The sequence below is a fragment of the Streptopelia decaocto genome (genome assembly GCF_964273445.1).
Source record: "Streptopelia decaocto genome assembly, chromosome: 5".
NCBI classification, from domain to species: Eukaryota; Metazoa; Chordata; class Aves; order Columbiformes; family Columbidae; genus Streptopelia; species Streptopelia decaocto.
In genome coordinates, this window is record NC_138659.1 from 14,202,364 (window position 1) to 14,227,213 (window position 24,850).

General features: G+C 40.0%; 2 protein-coding genes across 5 annotated transcripts; both read left to right on the forward strand.

Moving 5' to 3' along the window:
* Positions 1 to 539: 539 nt before the first annotated feature.
* On the forward strand, positions 540 to 6,775 carry YIPF1 (Yip1 domain family member 1). 2 transcript variants are annotated; one of them, XM_082053581.1, is made up of 9 exons: positions 540 to 734; positions 1,802 to 1,965; positions 2,767 to 2,847; positions 2,955 to 3,042; positions 3,188 to 3,304; positions 4,273 to 4,439; positions 4,764 to 4,946; positions 5,847 to 5,939; positions 6,525 to 6,775. In XM_082053581.1, the coding sequence occupies exons 1-9, from the start codon at positions 704 to 706 to the stop codon at positions 6,555 to 6,557; spliced, it is 957 nt and encodes a 318-aa protein (XP_081909707.1). In that variant the 5' UTR covers positions 540 to 703; the 3' UTR covers positions 6,558 to 6,775. The 2 variants fall into 2 exon arrangements, with proteins under 2 accessions (XP_081909707.1, XP_081909708.1); XM_082053582.1 differs by having other exon boundaries at positions 1,832 to 1,965.
* A 399-nt stretch (positions 6,776 to 7,174) lies between these two features.
* NDC1 (NDC1 transmembrane nucleoporin) lies at positions 7,175 to 24,153 on the forward strand. Of its 3 annotated transcripts, XM_082054377.1 has the most exons (18): positions 7,175 to 7,283; positions 7,363 to 7,483; positions 8,686 to 8,787; positions 9,124 to 9,298; positions 9,789 to 9,927; positions 11,238 to 11,346; positions 12,568 to 12,619; positions 13,183 to 13,315; positions 15,165 to 15,257; positions 16,545 to 16,626; positions 17,499 to 17,654; positions 18,727 to 18,981; positions 19,117 to 19,235; positions 19,450 to 19,500; positions 20,575 to 20,638; positions 21,793 to 21,893; positions 22,866 to 23,026; positions 23,892 to 24,153. In XM_082054377.1, the coding sequence occupies exons 1-18, from the start codon at positions 7,239 to 7,241 to the stop codon at positions 23,953 to 23,955; spliced, it is 2,022 nt and encodes a 673-aa protein (XP_081910503.1). In that variant the 5' UTR covers positions 7,175 to 7,238; the 3' UTR covers positions 23,956 to 24,153. The 3 variants fall into 3 exon arrangements, with proteins under 3 accessions (XP_081910503.1, XP_081910504.1, XP_081910505.1); XM_082054378.1 differs by lacking the exons at positions 7,175 to 7,283; positions 7,363 to 7,483 and adding an exon at positions 7,564 to 7,602; XM_082054379.1 differs by lacking the exons at positions 7,175 to 7,283; positions 7,363 to 7,483 and adding an exon at positions 8,166 to 8,184.
* The last annotated feature ends 697 nt before the right edge of the window (positions 24,154 to 24,850 follow it).

Below are 24,850 nucleotides of genomic sequence, written 5' to 3' on the forward strand. Positions count from 1 at the left end.
ATCCTGCATGCGCAGGGCTCAGGGCTGCACATTTTCGTACAAAACTGTTGGCGTTGACACTGGGCCTTTGGACTGATGCAGCCATTTGCATTTTGTGTGTCCTGTTCCTACAGCTCTGCATCTTTTTAGTGCTCTGCTCCACACCCATAGTTACTTTGGGCTGGAAGGATACCCCAAAATATATATACTCCAATATGTAGATAGATATAAAAAAATCAATATATATAATATACATTAATTATAGACTATGAAAACCTGTATCTATATATATAATGTAAATGTGTTATGTATGTATATATGGAGCGGCCGTTGCCCGTTCCCGGAACCCCTGCCCCGTGCGGCTCAGGACGCCGGAGCGGCGCAGCCCCAGGGCCTCCCCGGGCGCCGCGGGCCCTTTAAGGGGGCGGGCAGAGGCGGACGAGGAAGCGCCGCGTGGCCTCTGATTGGCTGGCGCGACGAGTGTCGCCCGTGTGATTCTGAGGGCGGGGGAGGAGAGGGGAGTAGCGGAGCCGCTGATTGGCTGTCGCCGCGCAGCGCCTGCGGTCCCTTTAAGGGAGCGAAGCGTCCACTACCGGGAGCGGTTGGGCTGTGTAGCCCGGAGGTTCTGGAGCTTCTGCGGGTCTGGGGCAGCTGGGACGGGACCAGCCGGTCTGTGTCAGGAGGGTCAAGGCCTCGGGGACGTGCTCCTCGACCCAGCGGGTGAATGGCGGCTGCGGATGACCTCAAATTTCAAGGTAAACGTGAGGTTTGGGGCCCAGCTGATCGAGTGGTCAAACTGTTAGAGGTTTGGAAGCGTTTCTGAGCTTTGCTTTGGGTTCCTCCCCATAAAAGCTTCCGTGAAGCTTTGCCGTAGTGGCAGGAATATCTCCGGCTTCCTGTGATAGGGTTGTGCTGTGGGTGAAACAAAATGTGTTACCTGTGTTGACTGAAACCCTTTCTGACGGGAAGGTAAAGCTGAAAGCAGGCAGAGCACCTAACGTGTTATGGACTGTAGTTTCAGACTCACTTAAGCATAATTATTGATAAATTTAGGCTTGAAAAAAAGCAACAAACAGTTTTATGAGAGGATTAATATTACCCATGTCTGCATCTGGGGCTGATGGTAGGAAGGAGATGCAGGCTCCATTGCACAAGGCAGACTAGCAGGAAAGGCCTCACATTGTTAACTAAATAAACGTTCAGCTTGATCTGTGTCAGTCTGGGCTTTAACAAACACATCACATTTGATGCACCCAAACTAGTGATTTATCCTTTCTTGGGCTGTGTAGGGGTCTTAAAGTAGTTTTTTTTCACAGAGTCACAGAATGTGAGGGATTGGAAGGGACCTCAAAAGATCATCCAGTCCAATCCCCCCACTGGAGCAGGAACACCCAGATGAGGTTACACAGGAAGGTGTCCTGGCGGGTTTTGAATTTGTCCAGGGAAGGAGACTCCACAGCCTCCCTGGGCAGCCTGTTCCAGTGTCTGTCACCCTCACTGTGAAGAAGTTTCTTCTCATGTTTAAGTGGAACCTCCTGTGTTCCAGTTTATACCTGTTGCCCCTTGTCTTATCATTGGTTGTCACTGGAGCCTGGCTCCATCCTCGTGACACACACCCATTATATATTTATAAACAGGAATGAGGTCACCCCTCAGTCTCCTCCAAGCTAAAGAGACCCAGCTCCTTCATCCTTTCCTCATAAGGGAAATGCTCCAGTCCCTTAATCATCCTTGTGGCTCTGTGCTGGACTCTTTTGAGCCACAAAAGCAAAAAACTTTGTTAGCTTGATCAATGCCTCTCTTGTAATGTACTTATTTGCAGAATTTGACGATGCAGCTAATTTGCTTGCAGCAAATCCTGGCGCTACCACAATAAGCATCGATGAGCCAGTTCAAATCCCGAAGAACCAGCGTAGCCGTCTGCAAGAGCCAGGGAGAGAAGAGGATGATGAGTTACTGGGGACCGATGACTCCGATAAAACGGAGGTAATACTCTTACACCTCCCGTGCCTCTATCAGCACGTACACAAATGGTGCTGACAACACTGAGGTATTTCTAGAGAACACTAGGGATTCATGCTGGGTGACTTAAAACTCTGCTTCTTCCCTGTCACAGGTTACTTTCTCAATAGAAGAACTGGCAGAGGCAAATGTGCATTGGTTCTTCAGCTGTTGTGGTTTGCAACCTAGGAAATGGAACTGAGATGGTGGCTATTTAAGCAAAGCAAACGTGCTAGGAGATAAGCACAGCAGCAGCTGAAAAGCCAGCACTGTGTTTGTTTCTGTCAGTTCTGCTGTGGGGCTGGTGACTGTCAGGAGAGCAAGAACCTTGGGAATGGGCAAGGCTTGTCTGGAGGGTTCAGCTAATGCAGCTGTCGGCGATCACACTGGTGATGCTGATGAAGGCAAGTGTAGGATCTCATAGAATCGTTTCGGTTGGAAGAGACCCTTGAGATCATTAATTCCAACCATAACCTAACCTAACTCTAGCACTAAACCATGTCCCTAAGAACCTCATCTATATGCCTTTTGAACACCTCCAAGCATCGTGATTCTGCTCCTTAGAACCCCAGGCCACTATTCTGCTTGCAGGGAGATCAAAGACTAGCTGCCGCTAACAAATATTAGATGAGGAAAGGGAAGTGGTCAAATAATGAAGTGTTGCCCTGTTAGTTTTTTTTTTCTCCTGTCTGGGTACAGAAATAATTTAACTAGTGTGTTAATGAACTAGTAATACATAAATTGCATGCTTGTAATATTTTTCATGTTGCTTTTCCCCCCATACAGCTGCTTGCAGGACAGAAGAAAAGTGCCCCTTTCTGGACATTCGACTACTACCAGACATTCTTTGATGTGGACACGTACCAGGTTAATTCTCCATTCCAGAGAACTGTTGGCTGAACTGTGCCTTATCCAGACATTGGGGATTTTTCCATTTTGCATCTTCAGTCAGACAAATCTGTATGCTTCCATAGGTCCTGGACAGAATTAAAGGTTCGGTTTTCCCAGTACCAGGAAAGAACTTTGTGAGGCTGTATATCCGCAGCAATCCTGACCTTTACGGTAGGTACGAGGTGTGAGAAGTTCTCTTCTGCACCAAATGTTATGAGTTTGTATTACCTTTTACTTGCTAACCTTAAAAAAAAAGAGGGCGGAGGAGTTGTTATTAAACTTGTTTTGCTTGTTTGTTTGTTTGTTTGTTTTTAAGGTCCCTTTTGGATATGTGCCACACTCGTCTTTACCATTGCAGTTAGTGGCAATCTCTCTAATTTCTTCATTCATCTGGGCAAACCAACATACCACTATGTGCCCGAGTTCAGGAAAGGTTTGTAAATAGTTGCTACAGTCCTGAGTGTTGGTTTTGTTGGCGTTTGTTTGGTTTTTAATGCACTAGGGAAGTAGTGTAAGAACAGGTCACAGCTTTGATTTAGCAGAGTCTTTCGATTGCTTTATTTAAACTTTTAGAGATGTGAAACGAGTCCTTAAAGTGGGCTGTAGCAGAGCTGTACTCCTCCAGATCATAAAATAGCTACAGGGTTTTAGTAGAGCAGGCAGGATTAATTAGAGCAGTTATTTTTCCAGCCTTAGTGAAAGCCCCTATGTATGGAGAGGGAAGGCCCAGCAGTGGCCACTGTGCTGCTTTTGTAGGTGCCTCGTAGGAGCCTGCAGACCTCAGCCAGACAGTATCTGAATTAGAGTATTACTCGTATCACCTACTGAGGGCTGGAAGTTGTTACCTTCTGGCAAACTAGAAAATAAGCAAAAGATTCTCAGCTGATATATTCCTCAAAGAACTTGGAGTGTGGAGCCAATAGTCTGTACTTGTCCTTGTAGTCTGAAGGGGCTGCTGTCGCCACAGAGGAATGTGGCTGCTGTGTGTTGGAAGAGCACTGCCATTTGGGAATCCAGTCACTTGAATTATTTCAAATTTGACATTTGTGTCTGCATTCTGTTCTCATTTTTCAGTAGCTGTTAGTAGCTGATTTTTTATTTTTAGCCAAGTTTTTCTTTCCTCTATGGTTCTTCCTTTCACACTGAAACTGACAGCATTTTGTACACAGGTGTAATAATGAAATTTAAAATCTCAAGATAATACTTTCAGCAGTCTTTACTTTTAAACTAACTGTAAGTGTGGGCAAAGTAGTAGGTGTAAACTGGACGTAAATGCAAAGTTCTCTATATATTGAAAGCAACTTCAAAGGTAGCCTTCTAGTTTTCAGGCTAAATACTTCTACATGTTTGATTCTGGCTGGTATTCTAATTAAAATGTGAAACCTTTTGTCATATTTCCAGTGACCATAGCAGCAACAACGATTTATGCGTACGCTTGGCTCGTTCCCCTTGCTCTCTGGGGATTCCTGATGTGGAGGAACAGTAAAGTTATGAACATTGTGTCCTACTCGTTCTTGGAGATAGTGTGTGTATATGGCTACTCCCTCTTTGTCTACATCCCCACAGCGGTACGTATGGCCGAAAGAGTGCACCCCTACTAAATGCCCTGCAAAAAGGTCCTGGTTCAGAAACTTTGCTATTTCTTGTAAGATCGTTCCTATTAGTCAAAATCTTGGGGACTGGGCACATCATCTTGTCACGTCCAGGAGGGAAGCTCATCCCTGCTATTGCTGTTATTCATTCCTCAAATAACAGGGACATATCAGATAAGGCGTGAGTTAATTTGTGTGCAAATTGGCTGGAAGTGATGAAATGTCACAGAACAATGCATTAAATAAATGAATCATTGTTTCACACCATCTCTTTAACAATAATTTTTCTCCTTTTTACAGATGTTATGGATCATTCCAGAAAGGGTGGTACGCTGGGTCCTGATGATGTTCTCCCTGTGCCTTTCGGGCTCTGTTTTGGTTATGACCTTTTGGCCCGCTGTCAGAGATGACAACCGGAGGATCGCGCTGGCGACCGTGGGGGCCATCATTCTGCTCCATGCCCTGCTGTCTGTCGGCTGTTTGGTACGATGCTGCCTTGACCTGGCACTGGTGACTTGTTATGGAGCAGGGAAGGAGGTGTTGGCTGGTTGCTAGAAAGTCTTTCTTAAGAAAGAAAGAAATAGTACTTCTGAAAACTCCAAAGTAGAAGTTCCAATTATTTCAAACGTGGCAAAAATTGCTCCCTATCTGACAGCACCAGTAACAAACTCAATATGTCTTTAGTGCAAAATCACTCACAGAACAGTCTTTAATTTATCTGGAATTCATTGTAGTATAAGCAGTATCATAGCTTATCATAGCTTATCCCAATGAGTACTGTGCTTAGTTAATCCTTTAAAATGATAAATGTTCAATATGTAGTGTGCGCTCATGAGTGTTACGTATGAAATTTAAACCTGCTAGAACTTAGCAAAATATCAGCGTTACGAAAACAGAAGACCCTCACTCTACTGAAATACATAATGATGAGAACTTTAGTTTTTGCCTCTGTGTTACGGTAGGTAGAATGATATAATCCAGGCTCCAGAGTAGATGGATTTGGTTCCCTGCAGCTCTGCATGCAGGGGGGTGAAGGCAACACGCAGCTCTTGTGTCAGCAGGAGATGTGCAGCTGACTGCAGCGGGGCTTCCAGCTTGGGAGGGGGCCTGGAGCTTCAGCAGTTAAAAAAGTCAAATACATGTCTGCAATCCAGTCCTTTCCAGCACAGGTCTTTTTCAAAGGCCTGTGCTGCCACTGTATTTAAAAGTACAGTTTAGGGTGCTGTTTTAATTGTTTCTAATCTAGTAAACCCAGAAAATATCCAAATTCACCATTTCAGTGCTGTGTTTGTACCTTGTGAATGGTGGGTCTAGCAAGAAGGAGCTGAGGCAGAACTGTTTGTTTCTCTCTGAACAGTCTTTTTCTCCTCTGTAATAATGTAGGCGTACTTTTTTGATGCCCCTGAAGTGGATTTTCCTGCACCTATTATCCCTGCTTACAATGGAACAACAGGAATAACAAAGTCAGTAAGTAAGGTAAGAAGCCAACCTAAACTTTCTTCTGTAATCATCACAGACACCTTCAGACTTTTCCCCATCACTATGGTGAGTGGAAAAGGGTTTAACAGACCGATTTTTGCCAAGTGCCACCTATATATAAATACAACTTATTAACTTTTCTTACAGTTGTGAGTTTTAAGTATAGCCATAAAAGCATAAAAGACTCTGAGGAACAAACACATGTTATCTTTCTTTTCTTTGAGGTTTACTCTTGGTGATGCAACACACATATACTCTGCCAGTACAGCAACCCCCAGTGTGCATGTGGCGATCGGAGTATTTACTGACTAGAAGTTATATTCGATTTTAAAAAGAAAAAAAAAGCCCTAGTATGCTTAGCAATAGTGATGGTAAGAAGTTACTGGCTGTCACACAATTGAATCATGCAGATCAGTTTTAGAAGCTTTCCTCCTGCAAAATCAGTTTCTCGTCCCAGGTGCCTAGTGAGATTCAATATGATAGTAATGGATTTTAGTACTTAGATATAAATATGTGCCCTGTTGCATTCTCTGGTGACAGTGAGGAGCCATAATACTCAAAGGAGTTATTTGTCTCTTTCAGGTTACAATGCCTGTTTCTCCATCTGTACAGTAATTGCATTTTAGATTATTTTTTCACTGAAGAAATGGGAACTGCAAGAACAGGGGTAGTTTTTTGTAGAAGAAAGGACAGCGATGTCCCATTGGAGACTGACTGGTTCCATCAGGAGAATGAACTGTTGATCCCTAATCCTTTGCAGCTGTTTTTGTTTTTTAAATTTCGTCTATGCTCACCACACTATTTTGCTTCTGAATAAAGTATTCTGAAAGTGATCTGAGATTTTTTTGTTTTGTGCATGAAACGTCCAATTCTCTTTCAAGGCTGCCGAGGGGGTTTGACAAGCGCTGTGAAGCCAGCGGGAAGTGAGACAGGATTGTTTTGGGTTATAGTTGAACCACCTCCGTGCAGTCCCCGAGCCCAAACCCCCCTCAAGGCCGCCCCCGCGTTCTTCCCCCTCAGCAACGCTCGCCCTCCCGTGGGGCTGCGTCACGTCTCCCGGGCGCGGTGGTGAGGCCGGGGCCCGCGGGTTGTCCAGGGCCGCCCTCAGGCCGCCATGGCGGGGCGCGGGGCACGCTGGGACTTGTAGTCACTCCACTCAGGGGGGCGGGGCAAGTGTGTCTGGCGCTCCTCCTATTGGCTACTGACCGCCCGGCGGAAGTAGCGTGAGGCCGGCGGAGGTGGCCGGCGGAGGTGGCCGGCGGGCGGCGGAGACTTTGAACGGCGGCGGCCGCGGCCATGGAGGCGGCGGGGGCGGCCCCGCAGCGGGTGCTGCTCCGCCAGGTGAGTGCGGGGCCTCTTGGAGGCGGCGGGTCCCGGTTCTCCCCGCCGCCCGCGGCCTCTCACGCTGCGCTTCCCGCAGGTGCTGGGCTGGAGGGTGGCGGCCGCCGTGGCCTGGTCCGTGCTGCTGCTGCCCGTCTGCACCGCGGCCTTCGTCGTGCTGAGCGGCCTGGACCCCTTCCACCCGCTGCGCTGGATCTCCAGTAGGTGCTCCGGCCTTCCCCCCGCCATCACGGCAGAGATTTAAGTGCTATGTTACATCAAGTGACCCGATATTAATACTTAGTCCCGTTTATAACTTGACAAGTTGTTACTTTAAAAGGTGTATTTTGATTTTTTTTTTTTTTGGTGTAATTTTACAGTCACGTGTTTGCATTTGGGGTTTTTCCCCTGCCTGTGGCTTTGGGCTCCCTTTCAGATAATGGGAACTGACTATGGCATTGAGTTAGGGTTCTACTTTGTGTGTTTCTGAATGGTCTTTAGGCTTTAAAATATAAGTTTTCCTCTTACTTATGACCATAATAGCCATAATGCGATGCCATAGTGCTAAGCCACAATGCCCTCAGATACATGGTGTGAACTGTGGGGTTGGCCTGTGCAGGGACAGGAGTTGGGTATGATGATCCTGGTGGGTCCCTTCCAACCCAGGACATTCTATGACTCTGTGAATGCTCCCTAGGTAGAAATAACTGTTGCAAGTTCATGTAAATGTATCCTTCAGGGAAAAAAAATAGGTTAAGTGACTTAGTTGTCTGACACTTGTCACTGTCCTAGTGTCTGAACACTTGGACACATTTCCACTTTCTGCCCTGTGCAGCTGCTGTTTGCATAACAAGCTCAAGTTTCCTCTGACTTGAATTGCATTGAATCACAAGTGAAGTTCCTGAAACAGCTGCTCTGTGTGGTGAGAATAACTTCCCTTCAAGTGCACACACAGAAAATTGAGAGATGTTTGAATGGAAGCTTGATACCTGTGATTGTGTAGCTGCTCTGGGCAGAGAGACTTGATTTCTTTCCCCCTTTGAAAATATAAAAGCCCAAAAGAATCAATTGAAAGCAATTCGCTCCATAAGGAATTTTTTACTTTTTAAATGTGGCTGTATGGTTACAGCTTTCCTTCAGTGAAAGAAAGCTGTGTTAGTTCAGCCATAGTGTAATGGTTCAAATCACTTGTGAGAAAACCACTTATAAGGGTGTAAAGTATTGTCTATGAAATTTAAAAAAGCTTTTTGCAGAAAAGTTGTGCAGCTGAGCAGATCCGGTGTGAGATTACAAAGTCCATTGAACGTGATTCCCCTTTATGCATTTAGTGGATTATTGCAAACTGCTTAAGTGTTCTTTTCTGTTACTTAATGTGTCACTGTTGTGCAGTCTTGAAACAATAATATTATTTTTTAAATTTTAGATTCTTTGAATGATTTATATACTTCCTATGTCATCTTTTGTATCCTCCTTATGTCTGTGGTGATACTAGTAATAAGTATCTTCAACGCCGAATTTTATGCAGGTGAGTTATGTGAATTGCTGTGATACTTGAATTAAATAGGAAGACCATTTAAAGAGATTTGAATTTACATTCAGTGTGCTGAACATTGGTAGATTTTCTTCTAAATTAACATAGACAATACACAAAGCTTGTTTTCAGGGAAATCACTCCAGGTTCCTGCTTACCTCGTGGCTGAGATGCTCTTGGCTGAGCCGCTTCATTGGTTTCTTGATCACTCTGTGACTGATTCCAACTGTGAAAAGTTCTTTGGCGACAATGGCTTTTTTTTTTTTTTTTTTTCTAATGGAGGATTTTATTAATAAGAAATGAACTTTCACTTTTGGCTTTTATTTACAGTTGTGCCATCAATACCGTGCTCTCGATTAGCACTGATAGGAAAAATATTTCACCCTCAGCAAGTTATCCATTCAGTTGTCCATGCTGTAATGGGAATGTTGGTTGCTTGGTGCGCTGCAGTTATGACAAAAGGGAAGTTCCAGTTTCTTGCTGTGCCCTGCATGCCTTCAGAAAGGTAATTATTTGTTTGTATTAAAGATAAATTATGCAAAGAACTTCTGTTGCTAAATTTATTTACTGATGGCTTCTTTCAAACAAAAAACCTAAAATCTGAGTACTATTAAAAAAAAAAGTTGATATCCTTTATTAAAGGATAGGAAATACCCTCCTTTTAAATGTTACAATGCACAGAGAAATAACTGGGCCAGAAAAACTAGATTGCCAGAATTCTTAATGGCAAGTTGAATGATGGCAAATTGGTTGTCACTTGAAATAAGTCTTGGTCTTGGGGTTAATGTGACACACTTCATAAATAGTGGAAGCATCCTCTTGCCTAAATCACAAAAATAGGTGGTGGGACTCCTACTTTAGAAAAACTTATTGAGAAATCATAGTGTGTACTGATCAGGAAAGTAGAATCAAGCTTTTCATTTGAACCTCCTAAGGCTAGAATGACTTTTTTTTTTTCTTTAAACTCAGAATTAATTCTAAGCTTTCTATTTTAGCCTAGATGATGCTGTTCCTCAGATGTGCCTAAATGAATATCACCTCTTTTTTCTACTGTGTGGAGCTTTCATGGGATACAGTTATAGTCTTTTGTATCTTATTAACAATATGAATTATTTGCCATTTCCAATCATACAGGTAAGTGGTTTAAACACCTTTGCAGATAGACATGTCTAAGTAAACAAAAAAAAGTGCCTTGATTGTTTATATTTTTGAATATGCCAGTAGCAGCTGTCTGTTGGCAGGCTTTCCTTAGTAGATGAAGTGTACAATCTGCTTTAAATGCCCAGAGAGTTCATCTTCCTCCTTCCTGCTTTGAAATGAACACAGAAATCTGGGATGCTCTGACTATACAATTTATGCTCCACTGATGCATATTAAAAGCCGTCTGAGCTGGGCTGTTGCAGGAAATGAACTGTATAAACTGAATATTAACCTCAGGAACTGACAACAAGGGTCACCTAAAAGTTGAGAAACCTGAGAAGAAGCATATTATCAGTTGTAACTGGGTACCAAGTAATTTAAAGTCGAAATAGCACATTAAATCTTGTGTAAAGCTCAACATCCAAAGCCTGTTCATGTGTGTAGTGCTATGAAAACTGAAATTCTGTCAGTTTCCCCGGAGGGGAGTCCAGCAGTTCTACAGAAATCTGTACTGATGGTAAGGGGCGGCTTGTGAAATATTGTCTTGCAAATATTTCCTGTGTTGCTGTAGCCTCGCAGCAGCCATCAACTTTGTCTGATTCCCAGATTTATAAAGTCCAACCAATTTGGCAAAAGGTGACTTTAGCCAAAATTATTTGTATTAGTGGAAAACATTTTAAGTCATGACCATTTAGTTTGTCAGCAAACCAAGCATCATTTTGGCAATGCTGTAGTTATAGGATTTTAAAAAATTCTATTATTTGAATACTGTTAATTCCTCCTTCCCCCATTTTTTTAATGCCATTTAGTCAAGTAAAAAATTAAATGATTTTGGTTTCATTTGCATGTAGTGTCACATGGGTCGCTTTGGTTGAATGGAGAAGGGTGTCAGTTTTACGCTGATTTTGCTGCCTGGAGGATTATTGACCCTTTAACACATGCTTGTCTGAATTTTCCCTATTTTAATGGAACGCTTCTAATCTAAATGAAATCTAGAAGATTAAATATGCCTTTTTTATTGTTTATTTTGCATTAGACAGCATTCTCCTAGTTTGTTCCCCTGTCTATAGAGTCAGTTTACTCCACCCTCCATTTTCATACTGTCACAAGTAGGAAGAAGGATGAGAACTAGAGGTGATTATGAAATGACAGAAAAAATAGTAGCTGTAACACTTTGGAATTGCCTTAAACTATTTTCTTTTTAATTTGTCTAGACTTCAGGTTTTCAAGTACCTTTTTTTTTTTCTTTTCCATTTTATTAATTTGTTCTTGAATGTGGAATACTAAACTATTTTTGTTTTTAGCAATACAAGTACTTGCGTTTCAGAAGATCTTTGCCTCTCCTGGTTAAACACGGTTGCGTGGAGTCACTGTATTTCGTTAGAAACTTCTGTGCCACGTATTACTTTTTTGGTAAGGGTTCCTGAAATTCTCCTTTTTTAATTCTTGTATTTTGAAAACTATCTTTAATCAGCCTGTTATGCTATTTTTCAGCCTTCCAGGCAACTTACGTAGACTTGTTTAAACAAATAAAGAGATCTCGCACCTCTCTAAAACAGTAAGAAAAGGTACAAGGTTTGTACAGTGATATTTATATGGTATTTATGTGATGGCAATTCTTACAGCCTCACAGAAGCTCATTTAGCATGTGAGAAATGTCTTTTCTCCAAAGGATCAACATCTTCTGTAGGAATTTATTGTCTAGCTGGTAACATTCTAAGAAGACGGATTCTAAAGAGAAGGGAGTGGGGAATAATAGTTTCTAACTTGGTCTGTATTAAATATTCCCAAGTACTTTTAACATGGATAAACATCTCATGCCTTGGACTGTTCCTTCCATTGCCTGGTATTGGAAATAAAATGTCATGAAGTTGAATTTGACATACCAGCAGTGGACATGACTTCACCATATGTAATATTGCTATATTTTCACTGTTTTTAAAGTAAAAATTAGCACTTTGGCTTGATTCGCAAGTGTCCTTTATATTATTTGGAGAAAGCTGGGGGGACAAAGGCAGTATGGCTCCCTGCCATAAGAAAATGAAGTTTGGCCTTTAAAACTATGGTAAAATGAAAATCTGTGCTGATGGAGGTGATTGCACTGAACTTCCTGAAAATCAGGATTTTTTTAACGTTATGGTTATAGTTATCCGCCTAAATGATGTCAAAATATGCCAGAATTATTTCCACTTCCTTAGCATTAGGGGATAAATTAGAAGTGTGGTGGTTCTATATCAGTTTCCATTAAGTCTTTAAAAGCACACTCTGCTGCCTGAGCTGTAGTGAAAATGAACATTAAATGACTATTAACCCTCTTTTGTAAGTGAGGAAGCACAAATGACTCGATGCTGAGAAGCTGGCAATAAGAGATAAGGTTTGCATCTCTCACATCTCTCAGTGTGTAGTTGCTGGCCCGAAGCCTTTTTTTCATTCTCTTGTTTATATTTCTTAAAAAACAAAACCAAAAAACCCCAACAAAAGAAAGACAAAACAAATGCATGTTTTTTCCCAGTGTATGGATGTTACAAGCCCAGTCTCCTCTCTATACATGCATTGTACTTTTGTCATCTTTTTGGTCTATTATGATGTGTTTTGCAGTGTTGTATTTTTCAGTGTTTCTTTTTTATACCCTAGGTTATATCCCAAAGATGTGGATAAGCACCACAATGGATCTTCATCCAGACAGGTGTGTTGTGCTGAAACCTTGCAGGAGAGTATTGCTGACAGCTCCCTGGGCTGCAGAAGTCCAGTTTAGCTGGTGGTTCTTTGGTTCCTCACCTCCCGCATAGAATGTGGGGGCCGTTGGGTTCTTCTGAAATGGATCCAAACAGACCCAACCTCCCCTTGTAGACAGTCATTAAGAAATCCTCTCAGTTTCCTTCATCTCTCTAAGTCCTAAAAGTATTACAAAGACTGATCTCTCCAAATCACATACGTGAGTTTTCTGTGTTTTAGGGGGGCATATCTTTGTTTTTATATGGCTGCCATTTGTTTTTAAATAGGGAAATTGGAGCCTTAATATCTTAATCGACTAAAACTGTATTTCGTATTTCTTTTCCTAAATTTCGTTATTTATTTTTCTTCGCTTCATCACAATTACTGAAAAATTAAAGAAATGGTATCTCAAACATATTTAAGAAACTGTTTTTGCAAAGAATGCAATTTTATTCTTGAAATTTTTGCTACTGTAACAGCTTGCTATAGACATTTTTCATAATAATAATACTTATGCCTTCTTTTATTTTGCAGTAAATTGCATCCTCTTGACACCCTGACTGGCTTATTGGATCTCTCCTTGTTTTACCATGCCTGGTTATGTGGTGTATTTCTTCTGATTACCTGGTACATTGCGTGGTCACTCTTCAGAATCTATGCTACAGAGGTTAGTACTCAGTGGCGGTGCTAAAGATGTAACATCAGTGTTTCATAAATAACTCTTACTTTTCAAAAGCAGTTTTACTAGGAAGTAACTTACTATGAATTCTTGAATTTTCAAAGCATAACATCACAGATAACAGGCCTGGGCGTTAACTGACCTTCGGTTTCCCTATAACACAAACCAATGCTGTTTACAAAATTAACAGGTTTACAGCAGTGTTCCTTTTCTTACTCCTCTACTTCTGTTTCCATGTCCCCCTTCTCCTCTTTAAGTTTGATGCTAAATCCTTGCAGATGCTGTTGGGGCCACCATAACACTGAACCACGTTGTGTTTCTTGACATCTGTACCATGTTCATTGACCTCGTCTGGTGTAAAGACAGAGGAGCCAGTGCAGGGTCAGTTTGTGTCTGGCAGAATTTACTAATTTGGTGTCTGTATGTGTTTCCAAGCAATGATTTTGAATTTGAGTATGAGACTAGCTGAAGACTTGTGACAAACAGCCACAGGTTACGTGGGAAGATAATATCCAGAAACCGTATAGCTCCCAACCCAACTTCACAATAGGAAAGAGAACAAAATACTGTAAATTTTCTGTAAGCTGAGTTCTAGAAATCTCAAACTTAAGCAAACCATCAAAGTACACAATTCTCCAAAGCTGAGACATGTTAATTTAATTCAGGCTGCAGTATTAATATGGACTTCAAGCAATCTTAAGAATTAAGACACTTGTGCTTTTTCCTTCAGTTGTAAAGTCACAAATTGATATGGCTAAAAAAGGCTGTTTAAATATGTAATGAATTGTATTAGAATAAATGTGAGACCATGATTGAAGAGGAAAATAAAAGTCTTGCCAACAAAGAATTTGGGAAGACTTGATCTTTGTTGACTAATCCAGATATTTCTTGTAAGAACAGAGGAAAAAGCTTGTTCATCTAACCTGATGTTTTTTTCTTTTTTAAAACATTACTAGACTGCAGATTAGTAGGAAAAAAAAATGAGGTTTAAATCCTGGCAAAACACTCTTAGGGGATGAAATGGCATAGAGTGCTTGTTGGAGTGTTAGCTTTAATTAAAAAGGTCTAGTTGTTGTGGCTGCGTGGAGAAGAGGTTGACAATGAATCAAGTGTAACTGATGTAATGATGCATCAGAATCTACAAACAGCAGCTCTGAGGTGGGAACAACCTTTTTCAAAGGATAATATTAATACCTGAAGCACTAGTGAACACTATATGTCAAGGTCTGTAATTATTGTACTGCTTGTAAAGCTATGGAAGGCAAACGTCCAGCTCTGAAGGTATATAATGGACCTTGCCTTTTTGACTGTTGAACAGAAGATTGGTTTATCCACATAATTATTTTTTAATGAGCTACAAAACTTCCAAAGCTGTTGGTAAATATTTGCATAGTGTTAGTAGCTGGTACTAAATCTTTTATTATTTGGTAAAAGAACCCCAAGTTCTTCACCAAAGTGGCTAAAGATGGACGTTACAGTTTTGATTTCTGTCTTGTTTCTGGATGGTGTCACTAGGTTTTTCCCTGGGTACGTGGTTAGAGGAATTTATTTTCATAATGATAGGATGCCCCAGCTGTGAATTATATGAGTACATGGAAGGCATTTGAAGATAAAGATAGATGGGTTTTCTAAGATTTCTCAATTTTAAACATAAGTAGTAAAGCCTTTTTTGTTTCTGTGTTAGAAATTCCAAGCCTGTTTAGAGTAACTTGAAGTGATGGGGTATGTGCTTTTGTAGTTCATCATTCATCTGACAAATAACAGCTCAGGTGGAGTCTTTCATAAGGTTTTATAGTATTTTGCTCTGTATAACACAACTTCTGATGTTTCTATTTAGACACATCATTTTCCTATCCAGCCAACTTTTGCTGAGGAGACAGACCAGTGCCTGCCTAAAATTTTAAACAGCAACCCTCCCCTCATTATAAAGGTAATTGCATTCTCACCATCTTACCAGCCAGTTGTGTGCTGAGGAGTTGTTTCTCAAAGCCTGCAATCAGATCCTCAAGGTTCCGGTTATTTTAGCTGAGGTGATAGCTCTTTAAAAAGCTGCTTCAGGAAACTGGAAGAGGCAGTTACGCTTCATGGTGAAAATTTGTTGAGTAGTGACATCTGCTGGTGCTCAGCACAGCGTTACTTTGAGCTGAAAATAGACTCATTTAGTTCGAGGTAAGATCTGTTTGTCTGCAGCATAAGTATATTAGTCTGTACTCTGTAAAACCAACAGGTTAGTGACATTCTTTAACTCATTCAAGTCTTGTCAGATAAGCAGGTGTTTTATCAAACCTTTGTACACTATTGACACTTTGGCCACTGCCGCTTATATTTGAGTTCTTATCTGTGTGTTCTCTCTTGAACTTAAATTGTTTCCATATGCATGTTGAAAGTTGAATTTCTTTTTTAAAAAATACAATAGTAAAAAGCTACTTAAAATCTGTGAGAAGAGTAATTTTGGTCTGACTATGGTAATCATTAATGGGATTTACTGATTATAATAGTTAGAAATTGGAGACCCCATAGAATTATTATGTACATAAAGATAAGAATAGTCTTCTGCACATGCAAAATCCACATTTACTGATTTCACAGATCTCTGATAGGACTGGAGATACAACAGGCTGCAATCCATTTGAATCCTTTTGTAAGCTTTGCTGCATTTTCAAAGGATGGGTGGGGAAGAGTTAAGCACAGCACAGTTAGAGGTAGATGAAGTCTGATTTGTAATCTCAGTTGTTACTAAAGTGTCTAATTTATAATTGGGTCTTGTATAGTTTGAGAAATCTGGTTATTTTTGGTTTGCCACATTGAACTACTGAATCGCATGAAACGGCAGTATTAGGTCCAGTACCGTATGGCATACTGTGTAGTTGAGCTCTGGCTTGCAAGAAGAATTCCTTCCTTAGAATTTTTTGCTTCTTAGGTTCTTTCTATCAGAACTGTTAGTTCTTAAGATAAAAATGGTGTTAGGTCGTCTTTAACTCCGAAGAAACAACTTATCAGTCAATTTCTCTGAAGCTCTTATTAACTCAGCAGCCCCATGCAGAGTGGGCTTAGGGATGTCTGCAGTCATTTGTCTTCTTTCTTTTTCTGTTACATGGCTGCTTTTAGTCTGTGTGAACTCACTCTTTGTTAGGGATTGCTTTTGTATGGATAACTACATTTTGTAAAAAAATCCATTAGACTTTGCATTTACTAAAACATTTTCCTTTTTTCCTAGTTTTTAGCCTTACAAGACTTGATGTTACTTTCCCAGTATTCTCCTATTCGACGACAGGAAGTCTTTAGCCTTAGTCAACCAGGTAACTATAGAAACTATCTTGTCTTGATTTTTTTTTTTTTTTAAGTGTTAATCAAATGCTTTTAAAAGTTATCTGATACTCTGATGTATGCTACATAAGCCAGAAGGCCTCATAAGTGAAAGTATCCCTATGATGCCTTTTCCAAGAGGATGCTCGATTATCTATATTTGTATAGTTTCATCTACTAAACTCAACAAATTCTGGTGCTTGTTGTTTGATTTAAATGACAGCCATGAGGGAACACAGGTCTTGGGGTACTGAAAGCAGGGTCCTCTTGACACCACCAATCAAATAGTCACAACTGAATAATCCAACAGATGGGTTTGAAAACCTGGCTTTCCGATGTGAGCTGAAATCAAGCATAAATAGTGAGTCACCACTAGAGCTGTGAAAGCAAACAGTGGTTCTAATTTTAATTAGCATTCGAGGCTTTTGCTATGTACAAAGATATGGCAGAGAAAGTAAATTAAAACTGCTTAAAAGCCTCCAGGAACTTTTTGTTACACCTCATCAGGAATTCTAGCATTTGTACTACTTCAAAACTGTTTACTGTCATTTATATTACTTTTTTCATTTTAGTTGTTCAGTGATTTCAGATTTGCTGGGCTGAACTACCTGTTTTTCTTGCTTAGCAAGTCTTTTTAGAGTTGTCCATTGACAGGAGGATAGAATCTGTCCATGTTTTCATCTTCCTCACAGTACAAATAAACTGTCATGGTGCAAATACACTGTATGTATTTTTAGAAATGAAGTGATACTATAATTTTTGAAGCTTATACTGAGACCACATGGGCACTGTCAGAATACATACAAGAGTGAGCAGCTGGGTTGTACGTACGTACTACATTTCCTTTTTGTTTGCATATTGCTAGGTGGGCACCCGCACAACTGGACTGCGATATCAAGGGAGTGTTTGAGTCTTCTGAGCGATCTGACCCAGAGGTTGATGGCACAGCAGGAAGCTGCAGCAGCAAATGGGAGAGCAAAGCAGCCAGCAGGAGAGCTGAAAGTAGCTCCACAGACTCCAGGTATGCAAGGAAATGCTCGTAATAGTTTGTGAACCATGAAAGTGCTGATACATTACACAGGTACATCAGTCTCAATTAAGCTGTAGGAGGAAAATGAGTCACAGGGTTTTCTGTGAATAAAAACGTCTCTCCCCCAGTTTCATTTGAGGTATTCTCATTGAAATAATCCCAAAGTAACTAGAAAACTTGGAAAGATCATGTTTACTCGGTTTGTTTACTTTCCATGATGTTATGTTCAATACAGTGTTTTTTTCACACTTGCATGAATTAAGTCTAAATATTACAGTATTAGTAAGTGGTTGAACCTAGTTACAGGGAGAATGTAAGTCTTGCCAAGAGATACTTTGTGATTCGTGTAGTTGCTCTTATGATTAGTTGAAGATGGTAAAGTTATTGTTTTGTTGTTGTGGGGACATCGAATATGTTTGTGTGATTTGCTGATACCACTGTAGAATAAGAAAAGCCGATCTGACTGTTGAGCTGTGTGCAGCCTGCAAGCATTTCAGGTGTTTTACACACCAGACTTGGGCATCATTCCTGGCAGCAGCGCTGCGTTGGCACACGAGGTGCCAGGTAATGGAACCCCTTAGCAGCCAGTGCCCAGGATACAAGTGTCCTGGGAACAGCAGGGGACTGTTCGTACATCAGAGGTTAATTTCTTCTAGTGCTGCAGCTCCTTGGATTTTGCGACTGTTACGTCTTGTCTTACATACCCAGCAGGACCAGAAAGAATTGCCGTTCTTCTGTCATTAAATTTTTTTCTAGTACTTTATCCGAAAAGCACACTTTACGTAGATATATAGCAGGGTGTAGTAGTGCCAGCTAGCAAAAGGAGAAAAATAAATCCACAGGCATCCTTCTTATCACTTGCTATTCTCAAACTAATGAACTTTTAAAACACTCCATGCTCATGCTGATGTTTACTTCTTTGCAAGACCACAGTGGAAACAATGTATTTTAATAAAACCTCTAATGATAGAGAGGTTGTTGAAACAGCAGTCAAATAACAAACCCCTCTCTTATTTCATATGTGCTATGCTGTTTGTCTTCATGCAGTGTTCTTTGTCCTTAGGAGGCGTTGTGACAGAAGATGTGTCTTTACAGTCACAGAGGTCTAATATCCTTCCCAGAGCCTCCATGTCTTCACTGGTTAAATCATCTGTAATGCATTTAAAGGCATCGCCTGGGTCTGATGTTGGTTCACCTTTCAGCTCACCTGCTTTAAATTGCAAGACGGGAATGTTGGATGTAAACTCTCCTTGGCATGGATCAGTCCAAAGTCCTCACCTCAGGAGAGGGGGACCGAAGCTGTGGACATTGGGTTCAGGTAGAGATTTTCTCCCATCACTGGTTTTAGCCTTGTAGTCATGAGTATAGTAGCTGTGTCAACAGAAATCTGTATCTTGAGGATTAAAGTGCCAGCAACCAGAGTTTTCCTGAAGATATTGTATTTCTCTTGTAGAGCTGCAAATGAATGGTTCCCACCATGAATCCTTCCCAATGCTCTCTGCTGCAAGAACTGGCAGTAAGGTGGTACAGCCAAGCTTTTTTTACACGTGGCTTCAGAACAAGCAAGAACAGGTAGAGTAGAAGTTGCAGTACAGATAGGTGTTCTCACTTCTGAAAGAACTTACCATTTTTGGTAATTAATACTTTCTTCTCCAATTAGCTTACATAACAAAAATCCTTCCCCCCAGCCCTCAATCCCTTTACACTGTGGGAAGGGTTGAGGAGGGCCAACTGTGCATACCTTCAGATAAATACCGATTATATTTAATATTTTGTTTCTTTCCAGATAAAAAACTTCTTGTCAAAACGAGCGCTGATAATGTATTTCTTCAGCAAGGTAATCCTGATCTTGTATTTTGTGACTGAGCAACATGGACTGTAAATGCCTGAGCATATGGGTTGTGCTGTGACACTATATACCTTTTGCATATAGTAACAGTTCTAAAACCTTTCTTTTAATCTAAGGTTTTCCATAAGTGCAACATTGTACAAACTGTGAGTTTCATAGAGAATTATCCCATACCTGCATAAAAAAGAATAATACTACTACTTTAAACTCGCCTGATTATAAACTGTGTTTTGTTTGAAGTGTCATATACTAGTAAAATGAAACTGAGAACTTAAATGCAATTGTCTTAGTATAGTAATTCCAAGATGGCACAGCTTCTAGTTCATTTTATAATTCAGTTAACTGCTTTTTGTTAGGCCACTGTACCAAATAAATTCTTTATAGTTTTCCTTTGTGGGAGAAGCAGCAGCTAGAATGTTGGGAATTTCTCCTTAGGAAATACTGGTGATATTTCATGTTACTACTACTTTCCAGGTGAACTCAAAAACTTAAACTAAATTTGCATAGTGTTTACACAGAAAAACCACTGGGTATTTCTTTTAGCATAATTGAACAGTAACTCAGTTACATTTTACAGAAGCATCCCCCTCTACTTTAGGTCTTTGGTTTCCAGGGATTTAAATGTTTCCTGCAAGTAGAGATCATATTTTTATATGCAGATCTTTTTTGTGTATGTGATGATGGTTTATGCTTCAACTTACAGCAGTGTTTTCTGATCAGTTATAGTCTGGAGCAGAGACTGAGGCAAGCAAGATCATGAAATAGGAGTAGGGGAACTGTGTTGTTCATTTAGCCATTGAAAGCTAGTTATTAGCTAATATACTTTATTTTCTTTAAGTCTTAACTGTAGCTATAGCTTTGTGGGCAGCTCCTGTCCAAAAAGTATTTTAGTTTCTTAAAAGATCAAATTTTTCTGGGTATTGCCTGAGATCTGTCAGCCTCAAAGGTGTTTTTGGAGGGAAGGGATATGACCCTGTCAAATGTGTGATACCGTAATTGAAACCTGCAATTTTGGTGATATTATTTATAAAGTGAACTTGGAATGCTTTGATTTCTTCTCAGCACCCAGAAGCCTCCATCCAAGCTGTCTTCTCTGATGCCCAAATGCACATCTGGGCTTTGGAAGGTGAGCAGTTTCTATTCCCAGGTGATCCGCTCTGGCTCATGAAACTACAACTAAAAGGATCCAATTCCAGGTTTCTGGGGCTCTGTCCTTTATAAATGTAATGGAAGAAAAATCTTTGAATCTGTTTTGACAAAAACCTGACTGCATTTTGGATACCAACATGCATAAAGGTCTAATACACTCGTTAGTTTTGAGATTCCATGTGAGATCTCTTGGTTTATGTTCTGCAGACATTTGGTAGAGATTCCTAAACCTGATTTCTGTTGCTTCTCTCCCACGTGTATCACTTTTACATTTTTTTATTTTTCAGTAATAGATTTATGATGTCTCTTTACAACAGTTTTTCTGACTAAAGGCTCTGAGTCCTCCTTTGTTAATCACAAAGAGTTGAGGGAAGGAGGCACTCGGGTAGGAACTTAACAAATAAATGGAAAAAGGTGGTCTGCAGAGAACTAAAGGAACAATGACAGTATGTGGTTATGCTACAGGATTTTCTTGTTTGTTTCAAAGTAATGAGCAAATACAAGTGTTGATAGAACCTTTTATTAGATTTGTCTGTGCAAAAGGTCATCTTTCTTCCTAGATTATATGTTTTATGGGCAGATATGCCAGGCTGTGTCAGATTGAAGGGGATGTGTTGGGATGTACAGAGTCAGGAGAGGGGATTCACAATTTACAGAAAAGCAAAAGATACCATTTGTGTTTTAACTAAGGGCAGAGGGCTAGTCTGGATTTTTTAAAAATATGATAAGTAATCTGAGAAGGGCTTCAAAACTAAACGAAGGTTTCCTGCAAAAGTAGAGCTCTCCTCATAAAACAAAGAAAAGTTAAGTGATCTGGAAATGTTTGTGTATGACCAGAAGAATTGTGAAATAGCTCTTGTCTTTTGGTTGATGTCAGGTACACCTCTGATCAGAGCAGTGGAAAAAGGGGTTTATATGTGATCTCTCTTGCCTTACCAACCTCAAACTATTGTACATCTGTCAAACGAGTGACCGGTTTAGTCCTGAAGCAAGCCAAAGCTGAGGTCACTGCCTGCAGCAAGTCCTGAAGAATTCTACCACACTAGTAGAATATTCAGGCAAAACCATGATCTTTGTTAACACTTCAGAAGTTGAGAATTTAGTAATTACAGCTTTTTTTTTTTTTTAAAGGTCTCTCGCACTTGGTAGCAGCCTCCTTTACTGAAGACCACTTTGGAGTTGTCCAAACCGCCCTGCCAGCTATCCTCAATACTTTACTGACTCTTCAGGAGGTAAAAACTGTTAAATTTTCCTTATTGCAGAACAACTTTAAGAGAAGAGGAGGAGTTTTGTTCGTGTTATGTTTTGACCTTGCTGACTAGTCAAAACATTCAAGCTGCTACCACTGTACATGGCTTCTCCTCTGCAGTTAATCTAAATAAAACAGTTGCCACTATGTGAGTTAAGAAAAAGCAAATAAAAACTGAGTTAGGTTTTTAAAATGTAGGAGTAGAAAGCATGGTTTTAATTGAATGCTTAATTAAAAAAAAAAAAAAGGTACTATGTGCTCAGTTAAAAGACCTTATTTCAGGGATGCAGCAATTATAATACTTCACGGATGCAGCAATTATAATACTGTATTTTATGCGTAGTTAGGACTTAATATTTATTTGGCTGTACACAATTCCTAATGCAACCTGGAGCACTTGGAGATATTGCAAGTCACAGCAGATGTTATCTGTGTGGTGTTTGTCTCCTAAGACATCACTCTCAAATTACTGATGTTTGTGTAATATGGATTATTTTTTTTTAAATCCAGATTTGTTTCCAATGCTTTGCATGTCCTATTGCCATAATCATTTTACACTGCCTTAATGGAGATTCTTGGAAAGAATTTAGAGGTTATTAAAGTTCTTCATTGTAAGTCATCTATTCCAATAACAGGCACCAGGCGGGCGGTGGGGGAGGAAGAAAAACGAAACGATACCCTCGGGACAGAATTGTATTCCTGCTGCAGTGTGTGCTGTGCTTAGCATCTAAGACTCATTAACAGAGAATCTTATTTCACAGAACTTGGTTCTGTGTTCAGTTGATGGCCAGGAAATGCAAAGTTAAGCTCAGTTACCAAAACATTTTTGTGCGTCTTGTTAGCATTTCTGAACTTGCACTTTCTTTTTGCTTTATTTGACATAAACATGTTGCTAGTTATACTATGTAATAATTGAACAAATGAAACAAATTCATTTATGTTTCTTCTCAATCAGGTTGTAGACAGACATTTCAAACTGCCTCATGTTTCTAGCAAGCCCCCCAGGATTTCAGGAAGTCTGGTGGACACATCCTACAAAACACTGCGATTTGCACTTAGAGCATCTCTGAAAACAGCACTGTACCGGATAACTACTGTCTTTGGAGAACACTTAAAGTAAGAACTTTTTCATGATTGATTGCTTGCTAAATTTAGTTTTGATTAACGTTATTGTAGGACCTGTGAAAAAGGAAGTTTGTGAAAAAATCCCTTCAGGTCATTATTCTAACATGGTATCTTAGTAGTATTTGATTTGTGGAACCTTAAAAAAATCCTTGTGTAGATATATGGTCCCCCTTAGAAACTTATTATTCATAGATTTCTGAGCAACTTTTCTTAGTGACTTTTCACGAACTCTTAAGCAGTCCATGAATAACCCTTGTTTAATAAATCTTAGCTGTTGAAAAGAAAGTAAATCAACTAGAGACAATTGTCTGTTCTGTAGGGAGAGAATGCTGAGAATCCCATGAAGACTCCAAATAATCAAATTCCCTCGCTGCTTGGTTGTCTGGTGGCTCTTGCTCAGCCACTGCTGCAGCAAGCAGACTTTCATACTTGGCCTCTGAATATGTGGGACTGAAACTTCCTGCAGTATCAGCCCATCTCTCTCTGTGGAGATAAAATGTTACTCAGTTTGGAAGGAGAGAGCCTTTTGAGAGATTCTTTCTTACTTAAGTCAGTCTTGCAAGTTAAACAATTGCTTGTGTGTGTTTAAAGGTAAGGAAATAAACCAGGTTTCTTGAGACTGGTGTCTTTTAGTAGTAGAAGCTGTTGAAGGTAAGAACTGACAGTTTTAAGAGTTAATATACCTTTTTTTTGTCTTTTTCTTGGAATATAGGTTTTTCATACATCTGGGTTTTCTAAAATTTAGTTTAAGTGCAGTTGTTGATTTCAATTTATACTTAATTTTGGCATGAGGCTTTATTTTTGTGGTGTATTGCATTTAATGTAAAATCTTATGTTCTGCATTTGTTGTTTTTAGTGCAGTGCAAGTGTCTGCAGAACATAAGAAAAGACTTCAGCAATTCTTGGAATACAAAGAATAAATAACAGATTTTGATGGAGCTACATTTGTTTTTTTCAACACTCCTGGTAAGAAGAAAGCGGGAGTAGTGAGCCTTTTTATCTTGGCTTTTGGAAAAGCATATGGAAGTACAAGTCACAGAACAAAACTCTTAGAGCTGTAGAAGGGCTCTTCTGGGTTTGGATCTTCTTTTGTATAATAAAACTTTTCTAAAAATTCATCTTGCATTCTTTTAATATCATTTACAAATGAGAAAGTATCAGTTCTTGTTTTCCATAAGACCGTGGTATTTGAGATTATCAGAGTTATTTTGCCACTCAGATCCGTCACTGTTTTTTACTATGTATTCCTTTCCTACCCTTTTCTGTTAAAGGGCCGAGTAGAGATTTCTGTAGATACTTAGTGTGCCTCAGTGCTTCATAAATTTAATTGATAACACTTTTAGTGCAGATGAAGTGAGTGCTTTAAGAGTAGGAAACAGATGTGCCCAGGAATAAAACATGCTATTCTTTTGTATGACGGAGATGTTCCTTCAGAGTGAAATGGGTGTGCAGAAAGGCATTGTTAAGGCACAAATACTGCTTGAAAAGCCCAGCGGCTTGGGTTTTCTCTTTAAGGTGACCTAGGAAACTAAGTTCTGATCTTCGCTGAAGCATACAGGAAACACTACTGCATTTGATAAAACTCCAGGTTATGGTATTGTGAATTAAAGTTTATGTCAACAGCTTTCTGTTAAGGGGGATAGGAAGGATGTTTGCAGTATATCCAGCTCTTTTAAAATAATATTCATTATGTGTAGCTTCTGGTGAAAAACATGACTTTTTAAAAGCATTTTTTTAAGCTTTTTATCTGGAAGTGAACCTTTCCAAATTGTTTAAAAATTAACTACTGAATTTTTAAACTAACTCCAATTATTG